The 16,975-nt window shown below is 39.6% G+C and overlaps 1 protein-coding gene and 1 non-coding gene across 4 annotated transcripts in view; one reads left to right on the top strand and one right to left on the bottom strand.

Annotated features, from left to right (window-relative positions):
* Positions 1 to 15,713, bottom strand: part of LOC121037024 (cytochrome P450 2C41-like) — a 38,962-nt gene extending 23,249 nt beyond the window's left edge. Inside the window, exons 1-7 of one of the 3 annotated variants that reach the window (XM_040485919.1) lie at positions 14,927 to 15,030; positions 14,272 to 14,306; positions 13,196 to 13,358; positions 12,889 to 13,038; positions 8,580 to 8,740; positions 4,662 to 4,838; positions 607 to 748 (exon numbers count right to left, since the gene is read on the bottom strand). In XM_040485919.1, the coding sequence (XP_040341853.1) occupies positions 607 to 748; positions 4,662 to 4,838; positions 8,580 to 8,740; positions 12,889 to 13,038; positions 13,196 to 13,316 (751 nt within the window). In that variant the 5' untranslated portion in view covers positions 13,317 to 13,358; positions 14,272 to 14,306; positions 14,927 to 15,030. Of the gene's footprint in view, positions 1 to 606; positions 749 to 4,661; positions 4,839 to 8,579; positions 8,741 to 12,888; positions 13,039 to 13,195; positions 13,359 to 14,271; positions 14,414 to 14,926 lie in introns of those variants that run through there. The other 2 variants (XM_040485917.1, XM_040485918.1) reach the window with 2 other exon arrangements.
* On the top strand, positions 9,247 to 9,348 carry LOC121037616 (U6 spliceosomal RNA). Its single transcript, XR_005793878.1, has one exon. It is a non-coding gene; the product is annotated as a U6 spliceosomal RNA (small nuclear RNA).
* Positions 15,714 to 16,975: the final 1,262 nt, after the last annotated feature.

Here is a 16,975-nt window from a genome sequence, read left to right as displayed (position 1 = left end):
TTTCTTTCTTTCTTTCTTTCTTTCTTTCTTTCTTTCTTTCTTTCTTTCTTTTATTTCTTAGAGCACAAGCAGAAGAGAGAAACAGAGAGAGGGAGAGAAAGAGAGAGAACCTTAAGCAGGCTCCACACTCAGCATGGAGCCCGATGCAAAGCCCAATCCTATGACCCTGGAACCATGACCTTAGCTGAAACCAAGAGTCAGATGCTCAACTGACCCAGCAAACCCAGGAAAGATTTCTCCAAGAACACACCTACCATTCAAAGTGGCCTCTTTTAAGAAAACTGATATTCAACTTATGCTGGCCGTGCCTGCTATAAATCCTTTCCCATAAAATCTAGACATTTATCCAAAGTTCTTTTTGTTGATAAAATCCATAGCTTTCTGCTTTTGCTATTATTGCTCACAGTGTCTTCACTTCTCAGTCATCCTCTGCTAGTGTGTGAATTTGCCTCACTTATCTCCCTTTTTAATATTTGGACAAATCAGAGCTGGTGGCACAGGAATTTCAGTAAGGAAGCTTCTCTAAGAGAAACAAGATAGAAACCCATACGAGTGTCTTCTCAACATCATTTCTGAAATTCACCCTTCCTACCAGGCTGGCGGTACCTGTGACTTCCGGGTGCTTCAGCAGGAGCAGGAGAGCATATCTTAGGGTGGTGCTTGTGGTCTCTGTCCCAGCTGCAAACAAATCACTTGCAGTGGCTATCAAGTTTTCAATAGTGAACTCCAACTGCTGACTGTGGTTTTCCTAGGAATTATTCAATGCCATTATTTGATGGTTTGCCAGCACATGTCATTACAATAAATCCCAAATAGCACATTGTTATCAAGGGAAGCAAACTTAGAAACTGGAGAGGGCAGTGTTAAAATAATAACTGTATGGTATGGAAAACTGTATGCATTAGCTGACCCAATCTTCATTTCCTATTCCTTATCCCTTGCTTGCCTACAAATTCCACTTCCCAGCCTCCTTTGCAGCTACATTGGCCAAGCAATCTATTTCTTACCAATGGCCTATGGATGCCACTTTCTCTTTCCTTCTTCTTACTCAAAACACAGATATGTAGGTGGTGGTGGTGGTGTAGACATCATCTTGAAACACGAGTATTTGAGCATGAACATAAAGCCTACACACTAAGTGTGCTAAAGAAAAATAGAAGGCACCTGAGTCCATGATACTTCAGAGCTACTGTACATGTCCTGGACTGCTCTACATGAAATTCGCTGTACATGAGATAAATAAACCCACTACACTTCCTTAAAATATTGTTAATTGGGTTTTCTCTTGTTGGTAGGCAAACACAATCTGAATAGAGAGAAATGAGTAAATTAGAGCAATATCTCAAAAAATGGTATAAACCAAGATCGAGAATTTGCAATTCTCTTCTTCTGTTATAGAATTTATGTGGATTCTATATTGCCTAAAATCTCATTATGAGGTTGAAAATGTGCAAAAGCTAACATTACAGCACATCCTAGAACAGATTATTCTAGATGTGAGGCAGGAGGCAACTTGGAGTAGGAAACAAGTACAGGAATTAATGGGGATATAGAGATAGAAGAAATACTACAGACATGAAGACAGAAAATTTAAGCATTAACTGCTCATAAGGGATGAAGGAGAGTGTAGGGGAAATGCAGATGTTGAGGATAAGAGACTGACTGAATAGAGGTCTCATAAACTGTACATTGGGAGAGCAAAAGCACCTCACAAGGACAGCCGAAGTTGGTTTAAGGTAAGGATGACACAAAGTCGATAATAATCATAGGGCCATTTGAAATACTTACTATTGAGGTCACTAAAATACAAATAATAATAATAATAATTTCTTCCTATCCCTTCCTATAGACCAGCATTAATTTAATAAGGTTTTTATAATCCCCAAGTGACCAGTAGCATGCCTAACATGTAATCAACTCCATTAAGATAGGCTTAACCCACTCAATAGCTGTACTTACTAGACCCACCAGTAACATCAACTTCACACAGTTTTCTAACATTGCCAACCCAAAATCACTCTAAAGCGAGGAAAAAGAATAGGGCACTAATAAACCATTTTTAGCATTTCCTACTGTTGAAGCAAATTTAAAGAATCAGTGCTTACATACAAATGGATTATCAATTTTAGCCAATTTTATGCCTAAGTTTTCTTGTAATTACGAGTTTTACATTTTTAGCTCTTACATTCAGGTCTTTGACCCACCACACTTCCTCCCAGGGTTAAATACAAAGTTATCATATGGCCCGGCAATTCTATCACCAGGTATATACCCAAGAGAAATTAAAGCATTTGTATATACCAAAACCTGTACACAAATGTCCACAGAAGTTTATTCATAATAACCAGAAAACCAGAAACAACCAAAATGTCCATCAACCAATGAGTGGATATATAAAATATGGCATAGCCACTCCAGAACAATATTCAACCAAAGGAATGAAGTACTGATATAAGTTACATCAATGAACCTTGAAAACATTATGTTAAGTGAAAGAAGCTAGAACAAAAGACCACATACTGTAGAAGTCCATTAATATGAAACATCCAGAATAGCAAATCTATAAAGACAGAAAGTAGAGGAGTGATGCCTGAAGGGAGGATTCAGGGGCAATGGAGATTTCTGATGGCACGTATGGGGCTTCTTTTCAGGGTGATGAAAATATTTGGTAATTGATTGCTGTGGTGTTGCAGAACTCTGAAAATACACAACTCCTGAATTGTACTTGAAATGTGTGAAGGGTTTGGTATGTAAATTATACTCTATGAAGATGTTAACAACAACAAAAAGGAATAAGATAGAATTTAAATACTATGATGAAGACCAGAGGAACAATGCAATTTTAAAATATAGTATAAAGAAATACTGTTAATTGAAAGAGAGATGTCAGAGCCTTAATTAGCCCAGGATCAGTGGAGAGGCTTCCCAGCATTAAGAAAATTCCTCAAAATATGTGGAAAAAAAAAATTAATGTAGGTGCATTCTTCTGGGAAGATGTCCATACTTAAAAAAAAAAAATTTTTTTTTAACATTTATTTATTTTTTGAGAGACAGAGAGAGACAGAGCATGAGCAGGGGAGGGGCAGAGAGATAGAGGAAGTCACAGAATCTGAAGCAGGCTCCAGGCTCTGAGCTGTCAGCACAGAGCCTGATTCAGGGCTTGAAATCACGAGCCGTGATATCATGACCTGAGCTGACGTCGGATGCTTAACCGACTGAGCTACCCAGGCACCCCAAATGTCCATACTTTTTAATCAGATTATCACCAGAGAGATAAAAATAATTGCCCTATTAGTAGAGAAAGAAGAGGGTGGAAGTAATTTGCTTCGTCCCTCTTCCAGTTTCTTCAAACCATTCTGTATTCTTCACTTCATTCCACCCAGAATACATGATTTGAGCAGTCCAATTGACATGCATGGACAATTCTTTGACAGTCACCCTCATGGGCATCTTTGACTCCTTGCCATTTTAGCTTACTAACTGGTTTCTCATTTCTGCCCAGAGTTACAAAGTGATTAGATAAAATAACGATGGCCTCAGATGAAGGAATTTCCTTCTCTAGAATTAGCTCCTTAGGATACATTTTGGATTTGGTCTCTCCCCAGTTCAAAGAGGACTTTGTACCTCCACAAGTGTCATCATGTCATCTACATTACTGTTGTCACATGATTTCCAACTTGATCCTATCACTCATTCAGATTTATTATCTAAATCTTTCACTCCTTGGTTAAACTTCTCAAATGCTGTATCTGTTCTTATTACTAAAATTTCCCCTACAGTTCCTACTTATCCTCTCCTCCAACTAAAACCAGTCTCTATAGATCCCTGAGATGTGACAAGATGAACAATTTGATTTGATTTCAGGATCCTCTGTATTTCCATGGTCCAGACTCTTATCAAGCCAAAGTCCGAAGAAATGAAAAATCTCACGGTTGGTCCTGGAGTCCATTCTTATCATACAGATCATTCTCCAGGGCTCCCAGGATAATTTCCTCCAATAATTACTTGCATTCCACTCTTGTGGCTCATACACCTACCTGATAAAATCAAAACTTGTCATGCCAACACTCAGGTTTACAGTTACTTGACAGACACCAATGTTCAACTCTGTATCTGTCCAAATTCATGTTTGGCTACACTCAGCGAAGACTTCTCTCTTCTATCCATCCAATCTCTTTGACAATACACACCCCTGAACCTCTCATCATACCACTCTACCAATCTGAAATTCCCTCCCCTATTCCTTATTGCAAATATTTGAGGATCTACATCAACCCTCAAAACAAGCAGGAGCCTAGCAAGGTTAAATCTTTCCTTCTACCTCTCCCACATGCTGTGTGTGACATGATCACATCCACCTTAATTTTACGCCTCAATATTTTGTCATTTCTAATCTGTTTGAATTTTCATTTCCCCTAAAGTGTACATTCTCTTTCTTCTCAGGTAGAAACTTGACAAACAGGTTCCATGTATTCCAGGTATTTAGCAATTCAATCTTAGATCTTCTATGATGCTCAATCCAGATCCATGCATACATAAGAACCTAAAGTGTTTGGCCCAGCATTTCTTGCCTATTGAAACATCCCTGATAAGTACAGAACTAATCAGTGAACCCCAAAAATGCAGGCAAACAAATAAATGATCTGTCACCAACATTTTACCTGTTTTATTTTGATCAAGAAGTAATCAATGAAATCCCGAGGATTGTTAATGTCCAAGGATTCTTGGTGTTCTTTGATTTTCTCTAAAATATAATTGTGTGTACAAGTAAAATTTTTAAATATTTTGCGATGACTTCCTGGGAGGTAATCAATGAGAGCAGGGAAACTATTGTAGATCTTAAGGATAAAAAAAAAATTAATTATTAAATTAAAAACATTAAAGAAATGAGATAAAGAAAAAAATGGTCTCTATCTTCTGGGGAAGCATTTAATGTGCATATAAAAGTAACTGTCTAATGCTCATAGGGATACTTAAGGGAACAAACTCTGACCAGATGATGGAAGATAATAATAATTTCCTATACACATATATCAACCTCATAGTATTAAGGCATCTTTATGTCAATTCTCTCTTTTTTTAACTTAAATTTTTTAATTTTTTAAATTGTCGTAGACTCTGGGTCTAGTGTTCTTTCTTGCTAGATAAGTGGTGCCTCACGTCTGCTGTAAACAACCTTCTGCCTGGCTGCCTGGCACCAGGGTTTTGTTTTGTATTGACCCAAACCCCTAACTCCACATATCTTCAAACCCCTCTTTCCCTCATGTCCATGAGTTAATGTTCACAGTTTCATTGTCCCTTTGTGCACGTCCATTACCATGTTTGTAAGCCTTCTGATCCTAATAAAAATGGAGCAAGGACCCTTAATCGGGGCTCTTGTCTTCTCCAGGACATTAGTCATCTCTCGCACTTTAATCCTGTGTCCTGCTTTCTTGCTGGGCAAAAAAGAACTCTAGACCCAGAGTCTACGACATTAAATGAGTTTATTTTTTCAAGTTTATTTATTTATTTTGGGAGAGTGAAAGAGTGGGGAGGGGCAGAGAGAGGGAGAGAGAGAATACCAAGGAGGCTCTGTGCCATCAGCACAGAGCCCGATGTGGGGCTCAATCTCATGAACCATGAGATCACATCTGCACTGAAATTAAGAGTTTGGATGCTCCACTGACTGAGCCACCCAGGCATGCCTATTTTTTAATTTTTAGAAAGAATGAGAGAGAATACAAGCAGGGTAGAGGGGCAAAGGGAGAGAGAGAGAGAGAAACTTTTTTTTTAAGTTTATTTATTTTGAGAGAAGGTACATGTGCAAGTGGGGGGAGGGGCAGAGAGAGAGAGAGAGGAGGGAGAGAAGTCCAAGCAGGCCCTGTGTGCTGTCAGCACAGAGCCCAATGTGGGGCTCGATCCCATGTCCCTGGGATCATGACCTGAGCCAAAATCAAGAGTTGGATGCTCAACTGACTGAAGTGACTGAGCCACCCAGGTGCCCAATTCTCTCATTTTTTAAATATTAATTCCTCCCTACAACCTTGAAATATAGAATGACATGAATTACTATGATTCACATTTTATAGATGAAGACCAAGGTTAAGGGAGTTTGGGCAACTTGATATTTAGCACAAAGCTACTCCCTAGTCAGTGTTCCCTGGTAGCATCTGTGATCCCAAACGTTTTCTCTTCTTAAAGGAGACATTCTTTTCCTTCCTAAATTAGCATACTTCTGTTAAGTAATGTGATGAAGAGGTCACTAAGTGAGTGGAGGACAAACCTTGTGGGCAATGGGAACCTTCCAGCAGGGGCCTGCATGCCCATGGAGTGATGTGGTCATGTTTCCAGGCAGTCACCAAAGTAGCTTATGGAAACTGAGGTTTGAGGTTTAGTGGAAAAATCACAGACCAGGGAACAAATGGGCTTGAATTCCACCAGCTCCATATTTGGACATTTGTCTTCTTGTCTGTGAAATAAAGGCTTCAACTATCTTTCTCAGATGCACACTCCAGGACGCTTGCCCTGGGCAGGAGTTCGGTATTCAAAAATTCACTTCACTGAGTATAACTGGTGAAAATGTCACAGTAGACAGCTCCAAAGGTAGGTCCCTCTCAAAAAAGGCTGAGAATTTTAGCAAAAACCATGAGAATCAACTTGTCTGAATTCTAGAAAACAAAAATATCAAGAGAATGCTGAATTAAGAAAAAGGTAACTTGAAAATGGCGGGAAAGCTTTGTGAAGTTTTTAATTTGTCCTTGTCCCACCTCTTTCCTCAGTTTGGCAGGGGTCTTAACAAGGGCAGCTTCTTACATGGGACTCTGGTTTCTAGTTCAAGAAAGAGTAGAGCTGACCATCCTCACAAAAAATTGTTTTCTCTGTTGCCACTTCTCTGGGGCAATCTGAAGGGCTCTGGTCTTTGTCTCATCTAACTTAGAACTCAGAGTGGAAAAGTAGTAGGTATGTCTCCAAAACTCTGTAAGGCAAATGAATAACCCACAGCCTCCTCGGGCAAAGATTAGTTAAGGCATAGGATACAACATCAAAATCCTAGGAAGAAAAGCTGAGGAGAGAGTAACTTCTGGAAATTAGGGCATTCAAAAGCACCCATGTATACTGAGGAATTTAGAAATTTAAAGTTTAGGGGGCGCCTGGGTGGCTCAGTCGGTTAAGCATCCGACTTTGGCTCAGGTCATGATCTCACGGTTCGTGGCTTCGAGCCCCGCGTTGGGCTCTGTGCTGACAGCTCAGAGCCTGGAGCCTGCTTCGGATTCTGTGTCTCCCTCTCCCTCTGCTCCTCCCCCACTCTCTCTCTCTCTCTCTCTCAAGAATAAATAAACATTAAACAAAAATTAAAAAAAAAAAAAAGTTTAGAAAGCAGGACATAGGCTAAGAAAAGACCTCAGAAGACCCTAAGCTTTCACCTCTGGGTGATCTTGGCTCAGCACAAGCTGAGAAAGAATTGAAAACAGTCTGATGAAAGCACTGAAGGAGTGTCCCAGCAGAGAGCCAATCTGGAAGAATTCATTAGTTCCTTCCTCCCTCCCTCCCTCTCCCTCCCTCCCTTCCTTCCTGCCTTCCCCCTTCCCTCCCTCCCTCTCTTTCCCTCCCTTCTTCTGTCCCTCCCTTCTTCCTTCCAGTTCTCTCTCTTTCTCCCCCTTCTCCCCCTCCCTTTCTCTCCCCACCCCCTCTTTCTCCCTTCATTTCGGCTCCTCACATTCAAGGAAACTTCCATCAAAACATTAGCTTAATACAAGCTACAGGAACAGAGATTTCAGAGACCGCACATGACAAAGAAGAGACTTAGCAAAAACAGTTCAGAAAAGTCACTAAATAAACATCTAGAGCCTATAGAAAGCAAAAAACCCAGCACACACGGGGGTGCCTGGGTGGCTCAGTCCATTAAGCGTCTGACTTTGGTTCAGGTCATGATTTCATGGTTCACGAGTTCGAGCCTCATGATCTCATGGTTCGTGAGTTCAAGCCCCACATTGGCTCAGTGCTAACAGCTTGGAGTCTGGAGCCTGCTTTAGCTTCTGTGTCTCCCTCTCTCTCTGCCCCTCCCCCATTTGTACTCTGTCTCTGTCTCTGTCTCTCTCTCTCTCTCTCTCTCAAAAATAAAATAAAACAGGGGCGCCTGGGTGGCGCAGTCGGTTAAGTGTCCGACTTCAGCCAGGTCACGATCTCACGGTCCGTGAGTTCGAGCCCCGCGTCAGGCTCTGGGCTGATGACTCAGAGCCTGGAGCCTGTTTCTGATTCTGTGTCTCCCTCTCTCTCTGCCCCTCCCCCGTTCCTGCTCTGTCTCTCTCTGGCCCAAAAATAAATAAACGTTGAAAAAAAAAATTAAATTAAAAAAAAATAAAATAAAACATTAAAAAAAGTAAAAAAAACAACACCAAAAAAACACAACAGCACAAACCTATAGCAAGCAAAACAAAACAAATCTCAAGAAGGGAGAAGAATCTGATTTCCACAGTTACCACATTATAACATCCAAAATGTCTAGTTTTCATTCACTTCACAGCATGGTTCATACAGAATTTTGGACTTGGACAAAACAGTGTAAGTAGCTTCTCAGGAAGAGAGGATCTTGACCTCACCTGGACCCATGAGGAGCTCAAAATCTTGGTGTTTTCATTAAATTTTTCCAGGAAGCCAAGTAAAGTCTGATCTGTATAATCAAAACGATTTTGGAAAATAATGGAGCAGATCATATTACAGGTAGCACAGCCCAGGACAAAAGTGGGGTCACAGGGTAAGGCTAAAGAATAGGAGAGATTAAAAAAAAAGAATAGGAAAGATTTATTAAATAGCATTAAAATATACATATAAAAGTCTTTGTTGTTGATAACAGATAAAGGTAATTTTAGAACCTCTAAAGCAATATCTACCTAGCAATCCCTTTATCGGTGAAAATTTTAGTATGCTTAAAATCAACTTGTCACTTTTCCCTTAAAAGTGAAGTCCATTCCTGCCTGGGTGGCTCAGTCAGTTGAGCATCGGACTTCAGCTCAGGTCATGATCTCACAGTTTGGTTCGTGGGTTCACGCCCGAGTCCGGCTCTGTGCTGACAGCTTGCTCGGAGCCTGGAGCCTGCTTCAGATTCTGTATCTCCTTCTCTCTCTGCCCCTCCCCTGCTTGCACTCTGTCTCTGTCTCCCAAAAATAAATACATGTAAAAAAAAATTTTTTTTAAATATGAAGCCCATTCCATCCTCGTTTGTTTAATAATAGTTTTCCAAATACTCCATTTATATCACTACATTTGGTGCTCGCTTCAGTAGCACATATACTAAAATTGGAACCATACAGAGAAGATTAGCATGGCGCCTGCACAAGGATGACACGCAAATTTGTTTACCTGATTTTTACCCAAGGGGACTATTACTTTGAAGAACAAAAGAAACAAATTTAAAGAAATCCCTCCCTCCCTTCCTCCCTCCCTCCCTCCCTTCCTTCCTCCCTCCCTCCCTCTCTTCCCTTCTTCCCTTCTTTTACTTTTTAGCCAACGCAGGGCTTGAACTCATGACCCTGAGATCAAGAAAGACCGACTTTACTGACTGAGCCCACCAGATGCCCCAAGAAGCCACTTTTAAAAATACCTAATAGGGGTGTGTGGCAGTACATGGAGCATGCAATTGTTGGTCTTGGAGTCGTGTGTTTAAGCTCCACATTGGGTGTGGAGATTACTTAAAAATAATAATAATAAAAATAAATTTTTAAAAACTACGTAATGATTCAGGTTATGAATGAAGAATCACACCTGTTTGGTAAGCTTGCAATTAGCACTCATATAAGGAAGGGAAAAAATGACTAAGGACCTGGAAACCTTTTATGTACAATGAATAGTTGAAGTGACCCATGTGTAAAATCAGCAGAGGAAAAGATTAGAGAAAGGAAGATTATGGAAAAATGCAGATACTGGATGGAATGAATGTAAAAAAGCAAAAGCTATCCATATTATATGAGAAGAAAAACTAACACAAATGAATACAAATTATAATACAATTTGCCTAAAATAAAAGTAAAATAAGAAATCTTTATTTCAAACTTAAGTCACAGATAAGCAGACAAAAAAGATGAACTTGATAAAGAGTCCTGGGACGCCTGGCTGGCTCATGAGATCAAGCCCCATGTTCAGCATGGAACCTACTTAAAAATTTTTTTTAAAAACAGAAAAGGCAATAAATAGAGTCCTTTTATTTCTTTATTGCAATATAGAAAAAAAAATTTTTCTTCTCTAGGAAATAGTGTCCATCAGGCCCCACATTTATTTGGACAGCCTGCCCTCTTGTGGCATTCTGGAATATTACTATATATAGCCATTAGCAGAAGCCCGTATCGTTGCTATAAATTTTTTACTTGGACTATCATTTAAGTCAATTCTGTCATTTTACAGATAAATGAAAGCAGAGGAAAAGTTTTATATTTTTAGTGGGAAATATTTAAATGAAATTGCTATAATCAAATGATCAATAAAGTTTATATGCAAAAGGCCCCAAATTCACATCATCAATGTAATTAAGGTGACCAGAATCAAAAATGAGGAAGAAATGAGACAGAATTAAAAAATAGGAAACATGTTTAGTTAACTGCTCCTATTCCAGACTCCTTTTCAGTTGAAACACTCAAGGACAGTAAGCTTTTGGAAAAACTTATTCTAGAAGGTAGGGGATAAATTTAAGAAGGCCTTGAGATTTCTGTGTGTGTGTGTGTGTGTATGTGTGTGTGTGTGTGTGTGTGTGTGTGTGAGAGAGAGAGAGAGAGAGAGAGAGAGAGAGAGATTCACAGCTAAAATTTGGTTTTTAATCTTTCGCTTCATTTTAGAGAGAGAATTAAAAAGCAGGGTAATTTGAAATCCACACTGAAAATCAGATTCATTGTGACAAGCACTTCATAAGTCACTGGAGCTGACAGAGGGGGGTAAAATAATTACCATACAAGTTCTAACCCAAATCCAATGATTTTAAAATGCACCTGGAATTTTTATTTAGATCGTGAGGCCAGTAGATCAGGAGAAGATAGCAATTGAAAAGACAGTTTGTTACTCAGAGTTACCAAGAGGGAAGCACCAAGATAGATGAGGAGGCAGAAGGAACAGAGGGAAAGCATGGGCCAGAGCCTTCATTGGGGCTTTCACGGGAAGGAGTGAGCAAGGCAGGGTAGGTATGCTGAGTACATTTAGGATCAGATAGTTTGAACAGTTGCAGAGGGCTCTGGGTTACAGGGGTGTTCCCCAGTTCTTCAGTAATTGGCCCTGCGTTGATTTAGAGCAGGGAGAGTATTGGCTTGGTGTGTGAGAACTTGGTAAAGGAGGCAGCTGGGGGTATGGGCTGTGGATAGGCTGATTTACAAATCAAAGACATGCTCTAAGACAAGAAGTTTGCTATATCTAGTAATTCATTACCCCTGGGAGGGGAGGTTGTTCCCTGGTTCTGCAAGGCCTCTAAGATGTCAAAACATTACAAAATAGAGAAAATTAGAAACATGATTAATAGACTATAAAGGAGAGTAATATAAGGAAAGTCAACTAATAAGGGAGGCAGGGTAAAGAGTTATTAATAGCTGAAACTTAAATCATTTTATAATTTGGTATTTGTGTAATTTTCAGGATTATGCTATAGCATATATTTCTTAACATATATTAAATAATACTACAGATTAGAGAGCAACATTAAATAACTCAAACTGGTAATTTAAAAATAATCGTTTACAGTCACCCTGGAAAACAGGATGGAGGTTCCTCAAAAAATAGAACTACTCTATGATCCAGCAATTGCACTATTAGATATTTACCCAAAGGATACAAAACTACTAATTCAAAGGGATACATGTACCCCGATGTTTATAGCAGCATTATGTGCAATAGCCAAATTATGGAAATAGCTTAAGTGCTCATGACTGATGAATGGATAAAGAAGTGGTATATACATAACCAATGGAATATTACTTAGCCATCAAAAAGAATGACATCTTGCCATTTGCAATGACATGGATAGAGCTGGAGTGTATTATGCTAAGCAAAATAAGTCAGAGAAAGACACATACCATATGATTTCACTCATATGTGGAATTTCAGAAACAAATGAGCAAGGGGGAAAAAAAGAAAGAGAAAGGCAAACCAAGAAACAGACTCTTAACTATACAGAACAAACTGATGGTTACCAGATGGAGGTGGGGGGGGGGGGTGGGGGATGGGTTAAACAGATGATGGGGATTAAGGAGGGCATTTGTGATGAGCACTGGGTAATGTATGAAAGTGTTCAATCACTAACTTGTACATTTGAAACTAATTTAAATTTTAAATTAAAAAAATTTTTAAATAGCTGTTTATAGGGAAATCACAACTGATAAGGGCTGCACTAAGATGCCTGGGGAATTACAACCATAAAAAAGGTATCATTACTGCCAGAAACGTAGACATGGGCCTGGGAAGAAACCTTCGGACAGATCAATGAAGCTGACCAAACACATATAGACCAATGAAGTAAAAGCACATGTCACTTGTTACATGTGCTCCATCAGGGGGTGATGAGGTCACTTCCACTGTGTCCACTTGACAAGTATTCCCTGGTGACATGTTCTGAAACAGGTAATGCACATATACATTATGGGAAAGACATTGTTCTCTAACTCTTTGAAAAAATGACTCCCCAAATGTTCTACCTTCATGACGTAATGATTTGGAAATTAACAAATTTGGGACAGAATAGGATTAAATGACCTTTTGTATACACAGCCTATGCACGGTCATGGAAGGACATACATAACAAGCATAGATACACAAAACCTCCCTTGGTTCTCTGCTGCACACCCTTTCTCCTCCACAAAAGGGCTGAAATGTTTCCAAGGATATCAGTAGACAAGAGAACAAACAGCCTGTCAAGGTCAGAGTTATAGAATAACCCACCATTGGTTTTTCTCAACTCTTCCATGAGGTAGTGGGCTTCCTCTTGAACTCGGCTCTCAAGGTCACTCTTCCCCATCCCCAAATTCCGCAGGGTCATGAGGCAGAAGCGCCGCATCTCCTTCCATCTCTTTCCATTGGTGAAAAGGATTCCTACCAGAGGGAAGACAGAAACTGGGACAGAAGTCCTGGGCAAGGAGGAGGAAGCCTTGTAGATGGGCCAAGTGCTGCTGAGTTACCCTTCAAATTCCTGTTTTCCATCCTTCCTACTCCCATAACCAGTGCTGAACCTGCATACCAGCATACCTACCATGTCCTTTACTAATTCTTTCAGCTAATGGGAAACTTCCTCTTGCAGAAAACTCTTCTCCTAGATCAATCAGGGCTTCCTTCACTGCCTTATATCCATGCAGCACAACAGCAGGCTTCATGCCAAAATACAGAGTGAAAACCGGGCCATAGGTTTTTGAGAGCTGAGAAGCGCAAAGAAAATGTATATATTATTACCCAAAGAAGTCACAATTTGGCTATATTTTGTGCATTTGTGTGTGTGTGCATGATTAAACCTGATATCATCATCATATTGTTGATGTTTTTATTCTGCCGAACGTAGCTTCACCTATTTCTGGATGTTATGTATAAATAAGATTGTTACAGCCGACACATAGAGAGGGCCACTGATGTGACAGGCAATGGCCCAGACTATTATTACTCAGATTATTACAACTAGCCATCACAGAAACACCTTGAGCGAGGTTTATTTACCCTGTTGTATAGAGAGACTGAAGTTCAAAGAATTTCCTATATATTTCCAGTGTCTAATAACAGAACACCCCAGTTTCAACCCTGCTTGGCACACCTCTGATGCCTGAGCAATTTACCAGTCCCCAGTGCCTACCTGGGGACCAATACCCAGCTGATGGTTTCAGGATCATCTGTAAAGCTCATCCCCTGGAGATTCTATCTCTGTAGCCTTACGATGTACACTAGAATTATGTATTTTTTTTTAAAAAATCACCACAGATGATGCTAAGGCCCACTCCACTTTGAGATCTGCTGCTATTACTAACATAAAAAGAGAGCAAGCATCACAGAGCCCAGCATCTCATAGAAGGAGAATTGCTTCTTTCTTGCAGCATTCTTGGGGTACAGACAGCAGTTCTGTACAGAATCCAAAGGGATTCTGTTACCATCCAGCTGGCCCCAAGGATTTTTTTCTTTCATTCACTCATGCAAATGAACTACTATTCAAAACTACTTCCTTGACATCAGGCACAATTTGCTTCTTCAGAGTTCAATTTTCATGACTATTCCGAATAAAACACACAGTTTATATAGTAGATGACTTCTCGAATGAAATCTCCAATCACAAACTACCTCCCTTACCGTTTACCTCCAGCCAGAAGTCATACCAAATGTCTCTGAAACAAAGAAGGGCAGCAACATTCCTCACTTTTGCCATTTGATTATTTTGATGATACCAAAGAATGACCTAAATATTTCTCTATTCATAGAAAACATTATTTTATTACACTATTTTTTTTTAATTTTTTTTTCAACGTTTATTTATTTTTGGGACAGAGAGAGACAGAGCATGAACGAGGGAGGGGCAGAGAGAGAGGGAGACACAGAATCAGAAACAGGCTCCAGGCTCTGAGCCATCAGCCCAGAGCCCGACGCGGGGCTCGAACTCACGGAGTGTGAGATCGTGACCTGGCTGAAGTCGGACGCTTAACCGACTGCGCCACCCAGGCGCCCCTACACTATTTTTTAAAAGTGATCTCTACACCCATTGTGGGGCTCAAACTCATGACCCTGAGATCAGGAGTCACATGCTCTACTGACTGACCCAGCCAGGCACCCCTTATTCCACTATTCTTGACAATACTCCGCAAGGAGTATTTGCTTTATAGATATATCTTGATGTTTTTATTTTAATATACTATAATTTAATATATTTTCATAAAGATATTTTATTTAAAAGCAGAGGTTAATGTACATACCCTTTGCAAACTGCTGGAGGAGCATAAAGCATACTTACATTGCATAAGGATTTGCCGATGTTCTTCACATCTACCTGTAGGATATTTCCAATAAAAGGGAGAGGATGAGGGCCAGACGGGAGCTTCCCCTTCCCAGTGTTCTGTTTCAAGAGAGAAAGGAGAAGCCAACAGGAGAGACAGAGCACCAGAATCACAAGTGGATCCATGGAAGTGTTCTCTTCTTAGACAACTGTGAGCTTAAAGTCTAAAGCTTCTGTACACTCACTGCTAATTCTACCTGTGATGTTTATAAGGTAACCAATCAGCTAGATTTACTTTCATCTCTCTCTTAAAGGGACTTTGGCCCACTGATAAAGATAAAAGTATGGGGTACTTTACTCTTCTTTTGCTTCTAATGCCATGCCCTGGAGATTCTGTTCTAAAAGGTCTGGGTTGGAGCCCAGGGAATGTTTTTCTTTTTCTTTTTTTCTTTTAAACACTCTAGATGGTTCTGATTGAGAGCCAGCGAAGTAAATTATTTGATCACAAAAACTGAAAAATATTCTGGATTTTGAGCAATGACCAGTTTGTGAATTTATGATTTGGGGGGGAAATCCTTGCATATAAAAAAGTTTATCCTTTAATGCTTTATCAAACACTATAGTATATTTTGTCCTAGAAAATGAAAGCCTTTTGAAATATTTTAGTGTACTGTACTAACATTACAACTATTTAAACATAAACTAGGTAATGTAACTCTTAAATGTCCAAACATGTAACAAGTAATTAAGTAAATTTATACAGTAAAACCTTGGTTTGGGAGCATTTTTCGTTCTGGAAGTAATCCAAAGCACTTGTATATCAAACTAAATTTCCCCATAAGAAATAATGGAAACTCAGATAATTTGTTCCACAATCCAAAAATATTCACACAAAAATGATTACAGTACTGTAATATAATACAAAATAATAAAGAAAATACAAAATATAAAGAAAATAAACAAATTAACTTGTACTTACCTTTGAAAACCTTTGTGGCTGGTAGGAGGGAGACAAGAGAGAGGAGGTTATTGTGTAGGACAACTTTCACCATCACTAACAGAATCAGTGATATCTATTGGCTCAATGGAATCTTTCTCTTTTCATGCAACTTTTTTTTTTTAATTTTTTTTTTTCAACATTTATTTATTTTTGGGACAGAGAGAGACAGAGCATGAACGGGGGAGGGGCAGAGAGAGAGGGAGACACAGAACTGGAAACAGGCTCCAGGCTCTGAGCCATCAGCCCAGAGCCCGACGCGGGGCTCGAACTCACGGACCGCGAGATCGTGACCTGGCCGAAGTCGGACGCTCAACCAACTGCGCCACCCAGGCGCCCCTCTTTTCATGCAACTTTAACAAGAAACCTATCCAATGACACTTGCTTTTGCCTCCTTTTGAGGATTTCACAGAAATGTGACATTGCATTGGTGATCATCCACAACCCCACAGTGAGAGAGAGAGAGAGAGAGAGAGAGAGAGAACCATTTTCTCAGTTGTGATCATGTGACATTCAGTGTCACTTACTACTTGTATTGCAAGACATCACTCATTTATCAAGTTAAAATTTATTAAAAATGTTTGTGCATCTTGTAGAACACTCACAGAACAAGTTACTTGCAATCCAAAGGGTTTTTTTTTTTTACATTTACCATATTACCATAAATACCATATTTACCATCAAACTCTTGCTCCCCCAGATACTGGAAAAAGGAATTTTAATTTTACAAATGGAGAAAGAGAAATTTGAAGACAACAGGAGACCCATTCAGTGTTGCACAGCTCATAAGTGACAAAAAGGGGATTTGAACTGAGATCTTTTGATGCCCACTGTGCCTATATGTGATACATACGATCCACCGGTTGCCTCAACAATGATAGGAAAACAAAATCAAGCCCCAAAGCATTAGTTCCTCTGTATGTACACCTCGTTGACTGTTCACAAAATAATAGACTTCACTAAATAGAAGCCTTTATTTATTTGATTCCAAGGACAACAGGGCTGTACGTTCTCAAGAGAAAAAAATAAAAGATAGGGATTCTCCCTTCCTCATAACTGCAGAGGTAAAA

Source organism: Herpailurus yagouaroundi, unplaced genomic scaffold (assembly GCF_014898765.1).
Source record: "Herpailurus yagouaroundi ecotype Mexico unplaced genomic scaffold, PumYag 163, whole genome shotgun sequence".
Classification (NCBI taxonomy): domain Eukaryota; kingdom Metazoa; phylum Chordata; class Mammalia; order Carnivora; family Felidae; genus Herpailurus; species Herpailurus yagouaroundi.
This window is presented reverse-complemented; position numbering and strand designations above follow the sequence as displayed.